At 33.8% G+C, this 18,257-nt stretch overlaps 1 protein-coding gene across 5 annotated transcripts in view; it reads right to left on the reverse strand.

The window, feature by feature from the left end:
- The window catches only part of ATF7IP (activating transcription factor 7 interacting protein), a 121,227-nt gene that overhangs the window by 19,526 nt on the left and 83,444 nt on the right, over positions 1-18,257 (reverse strand). For all 5 annotated transcript variants that reach the window (XM_019452043.2, XM_019452042.2, XM_019452041.2 and 2 more), the window contains exons 7-10: positions 9,948-10,024; positions 9,261-9,349; positions 5,107-5,745; positions 439-503 (exon numbers count right to left, since the gene is read on the reverse strand). In XM_019452043.2, the coding sequence (XP_019307588.2) occupies positions 439-503; positions 5,107-5,745; positions 9,261-9,349; positions 9,948-10,024 (870 nt within the window). The remainder of the gene's footprint in view (positions 1-438; positions 504-5,106; positions 5,746-9,260; positions 9,350-9,947; positions 10,025-18,257) is intronic.

Raw genomic sequence — 18,257 nt, forward strand, 5'->3', positions numbered from 1 at the left:
TTGAATTCAGCAAAGGCTTAAAAGCAGCTTTAAAAAACAGGTTCAAAGAGGGGTTGCTGGGTGGCTCAGTTGGTTGAGCAACCAGCTCTTGATTTTGGCTCAGGTCATGATCTCAGGGTTGTGAGATCAAGCCCCACATCAAGCTCTGTGCTGAGTGTGGAGCCTGCTTGGGATTCTCTCTCCCCCTCCCTCCCTCTTCCCTCCCCCCTCTCTAAAAAAAAAAAAAAGTTCAAAGAAATGAAGGAAAATACAATATTAATGAATGCACAAGTAAGCGATCTCAAAAGTAGAAACTGAAATACAAAAACAAATTCTAGGTCTGAAAAGTATGATTAACTTAGAATAATTTTCATTGTATTAAAAAATATTGATGGAAATCCATTATCCCTGAGGACTATAACTGGAATTTTACTTTGAAATAGAAGGAAAAAATCTTACCTGTGATGTGCTATCAGCTGCTTTCTTATTAACAGAAGCATCTATTGTTTTGTTTGTCTGGTTTTCTGAGGAGTCAAAAAAAAAAAAAAAGCCATTTTAAAAGCACCTACAAAACGTAAAAAGGTTGGTTGTTTTATATGCAACAATTCATGTAACTTTCTCCAATTATTTTTTTTCTGTCATCATGTCATATATGCAAATGAACTCTCTCATAGACCACTGCTACAGTAAATTTCAAAAGAGCAAATTTACAATAGAGAAAAAAATTTCACATACCCATTGCCCAGAATATTTAATTCTATCCTAGGGAATATCTTTGGAAATAATTTAGGATATGTATAACTTAAACGTCCTCACATAAGTAAATGGTTAAATAAAATACAATTTTTCCATACTATATACCTTTGGAGAAAAAGATTTAATGACATGGCAAAAAGCATAATAAATTCATTAGCAAAATCATTACACGAGGATTCTGAGAAAATTTACATGCATAATCTCAGTAGTTAAATCAGATTTTTCTTTAGTCATTTTTCAATTAACTTACATTGAGTTTGTGATACACATGCATACATACACACAAAAGTTACTTCTAGAACAGCAGAGAAAATCAATCAAGTATGGTTTTCTGACTCAACTTCTAAAGAGAAGGTATTAAACTTTATCAAATGTCTTTAGCATCTACTGAGGTAATTATTTAGCTTTTCCTCTTTGGTAATGTGGTGAATTTCCAATGCTGAAAAATTCTTATCCTTGCTTTCTGTAGATAGTAATATTCTTGGTTAAAATATGGGAATTCTTTCATTTCAAATCATCAGAACACATATAAAGTAAATTATTTATGCTAAAAGGAAACAGTACTATGTATTTCATTATATATAAAATACACACATACATACACACACACACACACACACACACACACACACACACACACACACCTGTATGTCAAAAAATTTTGGATAAACATCTACCTATTAAAAGAGGGTTTTCCAGGCTACAGAAGTAAAAAGGAGGCCCTTATAATTTCTCCCTACCCTTTTTAAATTATCTTAGTTTTCTTGTAGGAAGAATATATTAATATATTCCTTACTTTTTAAAAAAAATATCTTAAAAGTACTTCATTTATAATGCATCAGCATCTGTTCTGGACTGTGAAGTCCCTGAAATATTACTTAGTAAAAAACAAATTCCATTTTACTGATCCTACATGGCAGAGTATTAATATACACTGATGACATTACAAAACATCAGTGATTTACCACCAAAGTTTTTTATATATAATGTTAGAATATATTCATTTGGGCTTAGAAGGATTTTATTCCCATAACTGTAATAATCTTCCTTAATCTAGGTTTTTAATTAATATTCTCTGTGCCTTTATTGTAGACTTTTTTGATTCTTAATGTAACAGTTTACCATTTCACTTATAATATCTACTTCAGATGACTGTAAATCTATCAATAAAACTGGTCAGGGTGAGAAATTAGAAATTGTACCTTAAAATCTTTCTATCATTTGGGAAACCTCTCTATTTTACTATTCTTAAAAGATGATGTCATATTTAACCAACACTGTATTTTTACTGAAGTCATAAAAGGGTTTTTACAGAAGTGCCAATTAGTAGTATTCCTTATTAGGTGCTGGATATTTGGTGTATTAAAATGAATTGAATGCAAAACTTTTAAATCATTTTCACAACACCATCTCTCATCTGGATTACTACCACAGCTTCCTAACTGGTCTCTCTAACCCTACTTTTATCCTCGCCAAAGCATTCTTCTTATTGCAGCCAGTGTTCAGGGATATCACACTCCTCTGCAAAAATCCTTTAATTCCTCTGCCTATCACCTTTCCATATATTATCACATACCTTTTCCAGATCTCCCACATCCTCTCACAGGAACCTCATATCTTAACATTCATCACATTTATAGTTAATTACTTATTTAATGGCAAGGTTCCCTATTTAATTGTGAGTTTGGTGAGAATAGGAACTATTTTGTACATTTCTGTGTGCCTGCAGGATTTTAGAAGAGTTACAGGTATTCAATATTTCATGAATAAATAATATTAACTACAACTTATAGCCTAAATCTCCTAGCAGTCTTTAGGATGATTTTTTTCTTTACTATAGAAACAGAAAATACTGACTTAATACATAAGGGGACATGAACTATAATAAAATACAAATTCATGCATTCTAGTTGGATAGCTTATGTTCTCATTAAATCAATAATACCTACATAAGACTTAAAATGTTTTAATTATAGAACTAATATATTTAGCATACTACAAATGTATTAAAGGTTGGCTTCAACCTTCATATTCAGCCAAAATTTGCCATATGGCTTCAGTTTAGGTTTTGGGAAGCCTAAATAGCTAAAGGCCTACTTTAATGTCATTGATGGCACCTCTAAAATTTTGCATGATAAAAAAAATATATCATTGCATCGGATGTCACTTTTTTTTTTTTTTAATGTTTATTTATTTTTGAGACAGAGGGAGACAGACAGCAAGTGGGGGAGGGCAGAGAGAGAAGGAGACGTAGAATCTGAAGCAGGCTCCAGGCTCTGAGCTGTCGGCACAGAGCCTGATGCGGCGCTTGAACCCACCAACCGTGAGATCATGACCTGAGCTGAAGTCGGACGCTTAACTGACTGAGCCACCCAGGCGTGCCACATCAGATCTCATTCTAATTAACATTATGAACAGTATGCAAAGAAAGCTTATCATTCACATTTATGGTTAATATCCAATAAGTTACTTTCAAATGTAGGTAAGCACTCTAAATAGAACTTGAAACAATGATCTCCTTAAAATAATTTATACAATAAAGTACATAAAATGTGTTAAATAAATATATATTAAAAAATTAATTTTAAGTGTAAGTATAAATGTATATTATCACATAAGTAGAATGATGTACTGATTAAAAATGATTGTGAAAATTATTAGTTTTACATACAAAACAATTAAGAACAGTCAAGTCATTAAATGAATATGAAACAAACTGACACTTACTATGACTAATAGAATACCTTAGCTAGGTAATTTTGGGAAACATATACCCTTTGTGTCAACAAATGTTCATAAGTATTTTAAGAAAACAGAATAATTAAATTATAACTCTGATACCTGTAGAAGTATTTAGGGTATGAGCATTCACAAAACTAAACAATATCTTTTAAGTTATTTATTTCTTTTCAAGCCATGGTCTTTTAGGAAAACTTCTATATTTAAGGATTTGTCTTATTTTGTGACCATGAATTAAAAAGTGTCAACTTAGGCTCAATCTTTCATAAAGTGGAAAAACTCAAAAATCACATAAAACAATGTCTAGGAGAAATCACCTTCTACCTGACATATTAAAAAATACTAAGGATTAGAAAAAAAGAAGTTAAAGAAAAATGAAGTAACCCCCTTAAAATCTTGTTCACTGACCTCATTTAAAAAGCAAGTATCTTTCAGTGCTGCAAACATGGATTAGAGTGTCTAAAGAATAATGTGGTAGCAGATAAGGCTAACAAATACTGTTACTGTACTATGCAAGCATTTACATTTTAAATACTCATATTAATAATTGCATTTTTATATAAAATTTCAGATTTCTTCTTATATCCCAGATGTAAATTTGTATGAAGCTGACATTTAGCTCCAGTCCACTGTTAATTCTGATCAGCCACCCATTTATTCTCTCAACAGCCTTGTGAAATACAAAATACAATCACTATTTATATGAGTAAATATACTTGAAGGGCAAATACACTACTAATGGCTACATGGGAAATTAAAGAAAACAAAAGGCTTGTATATCTCACTTACAAAAGTAATTTTGTATTTTAGAATGTTTCTTATATTTCATGGTCACTATATCAATAAGAGATATTACAACAATTTCACTATACACATTATGCCTACCCATTTAGCCACTTTACAATAGTGGAAATAAATGTGAGGCCAGAAATGAAGAATAAGTAAGTTCAATAACGCATACAAAATGTGTGCTTTCTAAAGACAAGGAAGACATAGAGTTTTACAGATTTTAAATACAGGTAAAATCCATTTCTCCTTTTTGCAATTCTGGAGAGTATACAGACATATACAAACATAATCATATACTATGTCACAGGGGAAATATATAAAAGATAAAACAAGCAGTCAAACATTTTATAATAAATTAGAGAGAAGAACCTATTTTTAAATTGTTCAAATTTAGAAGACGTGAGTGATGAATGCACAAAGGATTTTTCCACATGCGTAGGGAAGATATGTTGTTTGTCATTTCCTCTTATATGCATATATTCTGTAAATTAGATACTTTAAAATAAATTTGTTCTATTCAGATATTCCTGCCAAACACATAATAAAAGAAATTCATAATGCTTGCCTCAAAGCCTAAAGGAAAAATTTCACCCAGATTAGGAAAAATTACTAAAAGCTACATTACAAATGCTAACTTTTCATTCAAAATAAACTGTATCTCAAATACCATTTTAACAACATCATTTCTTAGGTAGCTAAAAACTTACTAAAAGTAATCTCCAGGGTATTCTATTTACTTTCTTCTTCAAATAAAGATAGCACTTCCACAAACACAAATATTCAATTATCTAAAGGCCATTAACATGCTTGTATTTCTATTATTAAGCCTATATAGTGACTTACCAATTCTTGGGGTAGTAGTGCTGCTCTGTTCTGCAGGAGACGAAGTACTAAAAGCAGAAATTGGAATTTTCATCTGTATAGGACCTCGATTATTTGATGGACTATAGAGTCCCGATGGGCCTACTGTAGGTAAAGAAGTCCTTGTGGCTTGTACAATAGAGTGTGCTGTTGGAACAGCCTGTACAGCAAGTGTTGTTCCTAAGGTTGCAGCACTGGCAGGAGAGTTCCTTTGAATACTAGGACTGGCCACAGAAGGAACATTGTTTGGTTTAGAGGGGTTTGGCAACGCTGGCAAGGATACTGGATTTTTGGTGAGACCACTCACAGTAGGTGGGCTTTGTACAGAAATGAACTCAACGTTGCCAGACGGTTGATTGGTCACTAAAGTCCCTGGATGGCTCTGTAGGAGTTGAGGCTGGGAGGATACCGCAACAGGTACATGCAAAATCACTGGTAAAGGTTGTAAAGAGATTGTAGGTTGGGGATTTCCACTAGGCACCTGAGTAGTAGCAACTACTGTAGCTGTGTTGGGTGCAGGAAGAACTGACGTTGCTGTCAGAGAACCCGAAGTAACTGGAGTCTGCAACTTAGGTTGACTACTGACAACTGTTGGAGGAGTGACAAGATTGGTTGAAGATACTATAGAAAGAAAAAAGAAGTCTCAGTTTAAATGGCTGTCTTCATTTATCAGCTAGGATAATACAATACAAATTTAATGCACTGCAATTGCTACAGTAAAGTCTTTCATAATACAATTTCTTCAAGACTTAAATTTTGGAAGTCTTTTTTAAACTTTATTTATTTTGAGAGAGAGAGAGATAGACAGACAGACAGACAGAAAGCAAGCCAGGGAAGGGCAGAGAGAGGGAGAGTGAGAATCCCAAGCAGGATCAGCACCGTCAGCACAGAGCCCAATGCAGTGAGGCTTGAACTCATGAACCGCAAGACAATGACGTGAGCAGAAATCAGGAGTCAGACTCTCAACTGAATGAGCCACACGGGGTCCCCTTAGATTTTGGAAATTCTTAGAATTAAATTTATAGAAACATTTTTGCATCTATTTTTGGCACACAGCTTATGACTAATATGGAAGACTAATCTCTCAGTATCAAAACAGTGCCTGAAAATTCTATCGTCATTTCAGAGTAACTGGTAAAATGACTAAAAAACACTGAACTTGGTGAAGCTATACAGATAATTTTGAAACTACACTAAAAATATAAATGCCTTAGGACAATGACAATATATAAACTCAAATAGACAATCTAGGAAGAATCATCACTATTAATGAATAAAGGAAGCTTGGCCATGGTATTTTATCATTCGGACCATGTGTGAAACCTCTATCTGTGGACTAAGTTTTACTGAATTACCTGGGAGGAACCAAGAAGGGGAAGCTGCCTCTACTGAAACTCTAATGACATTATACAATATAGGACATAACACACTGAAGGTGGGAGATGAATTAAGAAATAAGGGAGTTAATACCAAAACCAGAGAAAATCAAAATGCTGGTCACTGAAGTTTTATAGTAATTTTGGCTCAACTATTTATCTTTCTTTTTTTTTTTTTTTTTAACGTTTATTCATTTTTGACAGACAGAGAGACAGAGCATGAGCAGGGAAGGGGCAGAGAGAGAGGGAGACACAGAATCTGAAGCAGGCTCCAGGCTCTGAGCTGTCAGCACAGAGCCCGACACGGGGCTCAAACTCACGAACTGCGAGATCATGACCCGAGCCGAAGTCGGACGCTCAACCGAATGAGCCACCCAGTCGCCCCTATTTATCTTTATTTTCATTTGAACAGGTTTCAAACTGATGACCAAGCTTCTTTCTCACTGATCTGTACTGTTTCCAAAACAATAGGCACACTAGAGCAGCAATTCTCAAAGTGTTATCCAGGGGAACACGTGCAGATTATTGAGACCCTCTCAGGGAGCTGGTAATATCAAAACTATTTTCATAACAATAAGACATTACTTGATTTTTTTCACCATGTAAATATCTGCACTGATGGAGCAAAAGCAATGGTGAGTAAAACTTCTTGATGCCTCAGTACAAAAATCAAGGTATTGAGTGGTACCAAACTGTCAATACATTCTTTACCCCCAAATGTTCACAGTAAAAAACAAAGTCAGTTTCACTCAAGAATGTCCATGATGAAGTAGTAGAAACTATTATTAAATCTCAGCCCTTGAGTACAGGTCTTAGTATTCTGCATGAAAAAATAGGAAATCTACAACAAGCATTACCACTGCATGCCAAAGTAGCATGTTTGGCTCAAAGCAAAATGCTTGTACTACTGTTTGAGTTATAAAACTAAGCTAACCACCTTTTTCACAGAAGACCATTTTTAGTTGGAAGAATGACTTAGACATACTGTGATTATTCACACTGGGTATTTAACAAATTTTCTTTCTTTCTTTCTTTCTTTCTTTCTTTCTTTCTTTCTTTCTTTCTTTCTTTCTTTCTTCTTACTTTCTCTCTCTGTCTCTTTCTCTCTCTTTCTCTCCCTCTCTCTCTCTTTCTTTCTCTCTTTTTTCTTTAAGTAGGCTCCACACCCAGCATGGAGCCCAAAGCGGGGCCTGAACTCATGACCCTGAGACCAAGACCTGAGCTGAGATCAAGAGTTGGATGCTTAACCAACTGAGCTACCCAGGTGCCCCAACAAACCTTTTCTTGAAAATAAACCTTGGCAGTCAAAGAAAACAACTAATAGTATTTATTGGCAATAATACAATTTGAGTTTTCAAAAAAAAAAAAATTAGAACTCTGGAAAAACATGTATCTGCCACTAAGCGCATTACAGCTTCCCAAATCTTCAAAGACATTTCTGACAAAAATCAATGTGATATTTTTTTTTTTAAGTTTTTTTTTTTTTTAAACATTTATTTAGTTTTGAGAGAGAGCACAAGAGGGAGGGGGCAGACAGAGAGAGAGAGAGAGAGAGAGAGAGAGAGAGAGAGAGACACGAATCTGAAGCAGGCCCCAGGCTCCGAACTGTCAGTGCAGAGCCTGACACGGGGCTCACATTCATGAACTGTGAGACGCTTAACCGACTGAGCTACTTGGACACTCCAGAATCAATGTGCTTTTTAAAAAGTTTATTGAGGTGTCAATAATAGAAGCCTTACATAACTCATTGAGTATTTTCCAAATGATTGATGAATGATATTAGTAGAAGATCCATCCAAGACAGACAAATAGATTTTACTGAAAAGCTTAGAAAAGTTCATTGATATGGTTTCACATTCTACTTTGCAACTAACCATTAATAAACTACTTGACTGTGTCAAACAATATTCACAAATCATCTAAAATGGCTAGCCCTTTCCCAAGTACATATTTGTATGAGACTGAACTTTATTCAAATACTTCCACCAAAACAACAAATTGCAAGAGATTGGATGCAGAGACAGATAGAAGAATCTAGCTATCTTCAACTGTCTTAATGTTTTAAGTATAAGACAGATTTGTAAAACTGTAAGACAGTAACACTTCCACTAATTGCTTTAAGCTTGGGAAATAGTTATTTTTTCGTTAAAACATTATCTGTGGGGGGCCTGGGTGGCTCAGTTAAGCGTACGACCTCAGCTCAGGTCATGATCTCATGGTTCGTGGGTTCGAGCCCCTCATCGGTCTCTGTGCTGACAGCTCAGAGTCTGAAGCCTGTTTCAGATTCTGTCTCCCTCTCTCTGCTCCTCCCCCACTCATGCTCTGTCTCTCTCTCAAAAATAAATAAACACTAAAAAAAAATTTTTTTTTAAACCATGTTATTTGTGTTTACATGATATAGGTTATTATTTTTAAATGAATAAACATGTAAAAGTTTGTATTTTAATTTCTACTCCAAGTAAATATCAATTACTATAAGCCACAAAAACAAAAGTTCTTTGGGATTCTTAATAATATTTTAAGATTATACAGGGATATGGAAACCAGAAAGTTTGAGAAGCACTAGAGACTTGAATTCCTATATTTTCTTGCATATCTGTAATCCTGATTTTTAAATAAAATTTTGTACTCATTATTTAAGTTTAGATAAATATGCTCAGTTCCTTAGATCATTTCAGTCTCAAAATAATGTAAGAACAGAGAACTAAAGCCTTTATAAAATTCCTAAGAAAATGTTATTTTGTTGTTTAAAAATATTACCTGTATTCACAGGGGTTGGAAAGGATGTTGGTGCACTCTCACTTACATTCCTTTTGGACTCCAGCATCTGTCTCACTGTGCCTGCATTTCTACAAAATATACATATATATATATATATATATACACACAAATAGTCAATGCAAATGCCATTCCGGAGGACATCAGTTTATGAATAGAGAAAGCAGTGGTCCGTAGGGGGAAAAGGGCGACTAGATTTGGGTACTATAGCACTAAAGTGCAAATGAATATGCTGAGGCCAAGATGGCACATAGATTTCAGCACGCTGGGGTCTATGGCATTAAGGAAGAGTCTTTCTCTTAGATTCTAATGTCCTTAACATTTTTACCAAAAAACCAAACGTATATCCTAGTATTTGTAGACATTAGTTCTTATTACCCCTAATCAAAGCATTTCTCAGTTACTTTGAAAGAATTCTATTTAACACAAGTTGTTAAATCTTAAATGACCAAAGAAAAGCCTTATAATAAATTAGCAAAGCCAGTCACCAACCACAAATGAATAATTATAGCAAAACAAAACAAATAAACAAACAAAAAATCTATTTAATTTAGGATACTAAACTTCTCTACAAAATAACTAGAAATATACTCCAAAACATTCTTATAAAATAAAGAGAATCAGAACCTTGTTCTGTTAAAAATCTGACAGATTGTTTACAATTCTCACCTGTATGGCACATTGTTATTATTGCTGTTGACGTCAACCACAGACTTTCCTGGTGATACAGGTGGGTTTGGTGGATTCTGGGGGAGAAAAACACCCAGGTAAAATAAAACCCAATACAAAAGGAGTCTTTAAAAATAAGACCTTAACTAGACTTACTGTGATCATTTCATAATGTATATAAGTGTTGAATTATTATGTTGTGCACCTGAAACCAACTTAATATTAAAAAAACAAAACAAAACCCTGATGTGGTTTCTCAACATATTATCTGTTACTTCCATAATATAGTAGAAAATATTACTACATGAGACAAGAATTTGAATCTTGGCATTACCACTTGTTAGCTGTGCCTTAAACAAATTAATCTGTTGAGACAACTGCTTATCATGTGAAAGATTAATATAATAATTCCTATACCTCAGTTTTTAAGATGAGTAAATAAAATGATGTGAAAACGGTTTACATGCTGATAAATATTAATAATATGAACCTAAAGAATAACTAGACATACTCATTTAATAAATATCTAGTGAATGCCTACTATATACCATGCATAGCAGGCACCAAATTACCAACAGAAACTCAACAAACAAGGTACAAATGTATTCCTTCCCAAAATAGGTGATTACCAATTAAGTGGTGCCTAAGGTCACAAATCAAAATTCTCAAATCAAAATTATTTTTACAGTTATTGTTTAAAAAATAAATACTTGCCACTAGGTGACATGTAACTTCATAAAAAGATGTCTCAATTCTAAACTTAAGTATCAATTAATTTCATCCTTTACCCCCAAAAACAGGGAATATAGAAATGGAATTCTTATACATGTTAATAAGCATTACTTGGGCCTCCATCAGTAATTACACTATAATTATTTACTTCTTAAATGAAAAATATAAATAACTCTCAAGACTTATTTAAATATAATAATAAGTATTAAAACAAATTAAATATTGAAGTGCTTAATATTACATCAAGTACATGCTATTAATCACTCTTTTCAATCAACAAATCTTTTCTTTTTAATTTTTTAAAAATGTTTATTTATTTTGAGAGAGAGAGAGAGAGAGAGAGAGAGCGAGCACAAGGACAGGAGAGAGAGAATCCCAAGCAGGCTCTGCACCATCAGCGCAGAGCCCAACGTGGGGCTTGATCCCATGAACAGGAGAGATCATGACCTTCGCCGAAATCAAGAGTCAGAAGCTTAACCGACTGAGCCAGTCAGGCACCCTCAATTAACAAATCTTGATGCTTTTTATAGGATAAAAGGATAATTTTCATCAACAAGTATGGCACTGTATTAGTTATACATGTAGAGAGGACAAAAGATACAATTACAATATATTACTCTAAAGGTGTTTAAAATCTGTGAACAAAAACGTATTAAACAAATAGAAAAACAAATTAAAGTAACTGTGCACTCTCGATTTTAAAAAAGTTTTTAAGGAAAACCTTCAAATAGGTCTTTTGAGTAATTAATTAGTACATTCAAAATAGTTAAGATGAAGGCAAAGAACATTTCATGGAGAAAAACAGAAAAAGGAAAAAAGCATAAATAAATACAATTGGCTTAGAACACAGTATGGTCACTGGATAGAAGTCCTTAAAATAAATACTAGTGTGGTGACATCAGCAAGATGGTAGAATTGGAAGACCAACACCCTCCTTCTCTCATGCGATGGACCAAATTTCCTTTGTCAGAATTCCAGAAACCAGTCAAGAAGTATAGGACCCCAAGCAATAGCGAGGCCAAGAAGAGATGCACTGTAGTGAGTAAGAAAGTCTGTTGCACTTACCTACCATACCCCAAACCCCTCCCAACACAGTATGGCACAATCAAAATTCCTCACTTGTGGCTTCTCCTTCAAAAAGGAAAGAGAAGAGTGGAACATTCACGCAACATTATGGCTTTTCAGGGTACTGACCGAGGCACTGGTTTCTGTTTCACCTGACCTGAAGGAAGTAGTACATGCTGGATGTCTGGAGGCCATATGAGAACAAGTTAAACCTATCAGCTTGGTACAGCACCAGAAAAATTATAGTAGCACAGACAGAGAGCAGGGGGGACCTCCAAAACAATGGCTTATAAAATGAAAACTATAATATGGAAGACAGATGATTGGCGGGGGGGGGGGGGGGGGGGGGGGGCTCCCAAGTAGAAACAGACAAGACTCTTCAGATAAGAGATTACACAAACAACCTCAGTGAAAATGCATCTCTAGAAAAAGTTTGAGAGGTTTCTAGAGTATCTACCTGAGTTGAATAATAAAGGTCTTTTTCTGTATAAATATACTGTGAAAAGACAGGGAAAGGTGGCTGTTTTTTCAAGTGCCCAAATTTCAACATAACAGAAATAGACATACAAAGAAACAGGGAAATATGGCTCCACCAAAGAAATAAATCTCCAGAAACTGACCCTAAAGAAATAGGGATCTATGGATTATCCATTAAACAATCCAAAATAACTGACATACAGATGTTCAATGAGGTAATAGAGAACAGAGACAGAAAACTAAATGAAATTAGAAAAGTGATGCATGAAGAAAATAAGAATATTAACAAATAGAAACTAAAACAGAACCAAAAGAAATTTTGGATCTGAAGAGTAACTGAAATGAAAATTTCACTACAGGGCATCAGCACCAGACTGTACTGAGCATAATAAAGACTTAGTGAACTTGAAGACAAGCCATTTGAAACTATGGAGTTAGAAGAGCAAAAAGAAAAAAGAATGAAAAAAAGGGGAAAGAGCCCAAAGGACTTATGAGAAAATGCTGAAAGGACCAATACATGAATATGGGAATCTAAGAATAGAAGAGAAAGAAAATGAGCAGAAAGTCTTTGAATAATGGCCAAAACTCCCTAAATTTGAGGGTGAAAACTGATAATACAAATTCAAGAAGCTCAGAAACCTCCAACTAGAATAGCTCAAAGAGATCTACACTGAAAAACACAGTCAAGGTGTTAAAGGTCACAGATAAGGAATTCTGAAAGTAACAAGAGAAAAGCAACCCACCACATTCAAGGGAGCTCCCGTAAGATTATCAGTAGTTTTCTCAGCAGATACCTAGAAGGCTAAAAGGGAGTGGAATGATATATTTAAAATGCTGAAAGAAAAAACTACCAAGCAAGAATACTATATCCAGCAAAACTTTCATTCAAAAATGTAGGCAAAATTAAGACATTCCTAGATAAATAAAAAGCTAGGGAAATTTATGACCATTAGATCTACAATGCAATACAAAAAAATGCTAACAGGAGTCACTCAAGTGAAAACGAAAGGACATTAGACAGAAACTAGAAAGCACACAAAAAAGATGAAATTCTCTGGTAACGGTAAATACACAAATACAGAATCCTGCATTACTATAAAGCTGGTACATTAAATCACATTTAATTCTTGTATAGAATTTAAACACAAAAATAACCACATTTTTGTTAAAGGATACACAATATAAAAAGATATAATAAAACCAGTAACAAAACTGTGAGGGGAAAATATAAAGACTAGAGTTCTTAAATGTGATTGAAATTAAGTTGTTACCAGTTTAAAATGATCTATGTAACCCCCATGGTAACCACAGATAAAATACCTATAGATGATACACAAAAGGGAATGAGAAAGAAATTAAAGACTGTCACTGCAAAAATTAAAAATATATAAACAAAACACACAGAATGTAAGCAACAAAAAAGAGATAAAACAATTCCAAGACAAATAGATAATAATTAACAAAATACTAATTAAGTTCTTCCCTACAGAAATTACTTTAAATCCCAATGGATTAAATTCTCCACAGAAAGACATACATTGGCTTAATGAATAAAACACAAGATCCTGCTATATGCTGTTAAAAATAAACTCACTTTAGATCTAAAGGTATACACAGGCCAAAAGTAAAATAATGGGAAAACATATTCCATTCAAATGATAACCAAAAGAGAGAAAGGGTGACCATACTTATATAAGACACAAAAGAGCTTTTAAAGTAAAAAACTATTACAAGAAACAAAAAGAACATGATAAAAGCATCAACTGACCAGATACAATATTAATAAATATATATGCACATAACATCATGGCTTCTAAATGATATAAACATTGATAGAACTGAAAAACAGATAGAAACACAACAGTGAGAGTCTTCAGTACATCATTCTATATAACGGAGAGATGATCTGGAGAAAAATTCAGTAAGGAAATAGCAAAACTGAACAATATCACAGACCAAATGGACCAAACAGACATTTGTAGAAATATTCACCCAATGGCAGAAAAATCAAATTTTTCTCAAGTGCACACAGAATATTCTTCGGAATAGATCAGGTTACAAAATAAGCTTCACCAAATTTCTAAAGATGAAAATGATGAAATATCTTTTCCAACCACAATGGAACAAAAGTAGAAATCAATAGCAGAAGACAAAACGGAGAAGTTACAAATATGTGGAAATTAAAACACACTTAAAAATCTAATAGATAGGGGAACCTGGGTGGCTCAGTTGGTTGAGCGCCAACTTTGGCTCAGGTCATGATCTCATAGTTCATGAGTTCGAGACCTATGTTGGGCTCTGTGCTGACAGCTCAGAGCCTAGAGCCTACTTTCGTTCTGTGTCTCCCTCTCTCTCTGCCCCTCCCCTGCTCGTGCTCTCTGTCTGTCTCTCTCTCAAAAAATAAAATAAAAAACAGTAAAAAAATTTTTTTTAATCTAATAGATTAATCATAAGAGATATTAGAAAATATCTTGAGACAAATAAAAACAAAAATACAACATACCAAATTTATAGGAAAAATTTATGCAGAAGTAGTACTAAGAGGAAAATTTAGGGGCACTTGGATAGCTGTTAAGTGTCTGACTCTTGGTTTTGGCTCAGGACATGATCTCACTGTTTCGTGAGTTCGATCCCCACATTGGGCTCTGCACTGGCAGCATAGGCTCTGCCTGGGATTCTTTCTCTCCCTATCTCTCTGTCCCTACCCCTCCTGCGCTGTCTCTGTCTCTCTCAAAATAAGTAAATAAAAAAAAAAATAAGAGGAAAATTTATAGTGGTAAATGCTTTTCTTAAAAAAGAAGAAAGACCAGAACTCCTTGGTGGCTCAATCAGGTAAGCATCCAACTCTTGATTTCGGCTCAGGTCATGATCTCATTTTTCGAGAGATCGAGCCCCGTATAGAGCTCCTCCCTGATAGTGCAGAGGCTGCCTGGGATTCTCTTTCTCCCCCTCTCTGCCATGCCCCTTCCTGACTTGTGCTCACACACACTATCTCTGGGGGAAAAAAAAAAAAAAATCGGAAAAAAAAAGACCTGAAATCAACAATCTAACTTTATACTTCAAGTGACTAAAGAAAAACAAACTAAACTCAGAAGAAGGAAGGAAATAATAATGATTAAAGCAGAAATAAATAAAACAGGAACACAAACTCAGTAGTAAAAAAATCAACTAAGAGTTGGCATTTTAAAGGATCAACAAATTGGCAAAACCTTTACCTAGATTATCTATGAAAAAAAAAAGAATACATAAATAAAATCATAGATGAAAGAGAAGGCATTACAACTGATGCCATAGAATAAAAAAGGATCATAAAAGACTACTATGAACAATTATATGGCAACAAACTGGATAACCTAGAAGAAATGGATAACTTCCTGGAAATATATAACCAAGACTGAATCAAAAATTAAAAATCTGAACAAGACCTGAATAAGAAATCAGACTGAATTAGTAATCAAAAACATCCTAATAACAAAAAATACCAAGGACTAGATGGCTTCAATGGAGAATATTTAAAGAATTAACAGCAGTCTTCCTCAACTCTTCCAAAGAATTGAAGAGGAGGGAAAACTTCCAAACCCAGGCCAGCATATCCTGATACTAAAGCCAAAGATCCTACACTAAAAGAAAACTATAGCCTAATATCACTGATGAACATAGATGCAAATATCTTCAACAAAATTTTAGCAAACCAAATTCACCAGCACATTAAAAGAATTATATAACATGACCAGGTGAGATTTTATCCCTGGAATGCAAAGATAGCTTGACACAGGAAAATCAATCAATGTATAAATCAATCAATCAAAACCACATTAACAAAATGAAGGAGAAAAAAACTACATGATCTTCTCAATTACTATAGAAAAAGCATTTCATAAAATTCAACACTTTCATGATAAAAAAACAAATAAACAAAAAAAACCTCAACAAGTTAGGAATGGCAGTAAACTACCTCAACCTAAAAATACTATATGTCAAAAGCCCATAGCTACCATCATACTCAACAACAACTCCTCTAAGATCAAGAATAAGGTAAGGTTGCCCACTCTCATCAACTTCAGCATGGTACTGGAAAAATCTCACCAAAGCAATTATGCAAGAAAAGGAAATAAAAGGCAGCAATAGTAGAAAGGAAGAAGTGAGGATGTCTGTTTGCAGATGATATGATCTTATAATCAGAAAACCCAAAAGGGTACACACAAAAAAGTTTGAACTAATAAATGAATTCAGCAATGCAGCAGGATAAAAAAAAAAAAAGTCAAAATCAATCATATTTCTATATACTAACAACCAACAATCTGAGAAAGAAATTAAGAAAACAACCCCATTACAATATCATCAAAGAGAATAAAATATGTAGAAGTAAATTTAACCAAAAAGGCAAAAGACCTTTAATATGAAAACTACAAAACAGTGTTGATTAAAATAAAAGACACAAATGGAGACATCCCATGTTCATGGACTGGAACACTTAATATTGCTAAAATGTCCATACTACCCAAAGTGATCAAAAGTTTCCATGCAATGTCTATTAAAATCCAATGTCATTTTTTACAGATATAGAAAAAAGCATACTAAAATCTATATGAAATCTCAAGGGACCCTGAATTGCCAAAACAATCCTGGAACAGAAGAACAAAGTTGGAGCCTCCATACCTCTTGATTTCAAAACATGTTACAATGCTATAGTAATCAAAACAGTGTGGTACTGGCATAAAGACAGGCACATGGTCCAATAGACTAGAACAGACATCCCAGAAATAAACTCTTATGTATAAGGTCAAGGGATTTTCAACAAGGATGCCAAGGCTACACAATGGAGAAAAGACAGTCTTTCAATAAATGGTATGAAAACTCAATATTCAAATGCAAAAGAATGAAACAGAACCATTACACCACATATAAAAATTAATTCAAAATAAATCAAAGACCTAAATGGAAGACCAAAACTAAACATTTCTAGAAGAAAACACAGGGAGAAAGTTTTATGACATCATATTTTGTGATGATTTCTTGGATATAACATCAAAAGCACAGGCAACAAAATAAAGCAAAACAAAGGAGGCTACATCAAACTTGAAAACTTATGCACATCAAAGGAAACAATCAACAGAGCAAAAATGTAACTTGCGGAACAGGAGAAAATAATTGCAAATAATATATCTGATGGAAGGGGTTAATAACCAGAATACATAAATAAGTCCTACTACTTAATTAAAAAACAAGCAAGCTAATTAAAAAACAGGCAAAGGACCTGAACAATTCTCTACAGACATGCAAAATGGACTGCAAGCATATGAAAAGATGCTCAACATCACTAATTATTAGAGAAATGCAAATCAAAACCACAATGAAATGCCACCTCCCATCCATTAGAGGGCCATTATCACAAAACAGAAAACAACAGGTGTTGACAAGAATGTAGAGAAATTAGAACCTTGTTCCCTGCTGGTAAGAATGAAAAATAGGGTGGTCTCTTTTATTAAAAAGTTTTTTAATAAAAAGTCTCTTTTATTTTGAGGCTCCTCAAAAAACTAAAATCAAATTACTATTTCACTTTCCAGTAGATATCCAAAAGACTTGAAACCAGGATCTCAAAGAGGTATCTGCATACCAATGTTCATTGTAGCATTATTCACAAAAGAGCCAGGAGATGAAATCAGCCCAAATATCCATCAATAAATGAATGGATAAAGAAAATGTGGTGTATACTATATACAACAGAATATTATTCAACCTTTAAAAAGGAAATCTTGTCACATGCTACAATACAGATGAGCCAAAAAAACAAATACTATATATAATTTCACTTAAGAGATATTTAGAGTAGTCAAATCATGGAAACAAAAAGTATCCAAGTGCTGAAGGGAGGGGAAACTGGAGTACTTGTTCTATGGTTCGGAGTTCCAGTTTTGCAAGAAGAAAAATGTCTAAAGACCTATTACACAATGATGTTATTAATATAGTTAACACTACTTAACTATGAAGTTAAAAATGATATATTTTATGTTATGTGTTTGTAGCACAATTAAA

The sequence above is a fragment of the Panthera pardus genome, unplaced genomic scaffold, assembly GCF_024362965.1.
Source record: "Panthera pardus isolate Hobbes unplaced genomic scaffold, ASM2436296v1 HiC_scaffold_6, whole genome shotgun sequence".
NCBI classification, from domain to species: domain Eukaryota; kingdom Metazoa; phylum Chordata; class Mammalia; order Carnivora; family Felidae; genus Panthera; species Panthera pardus.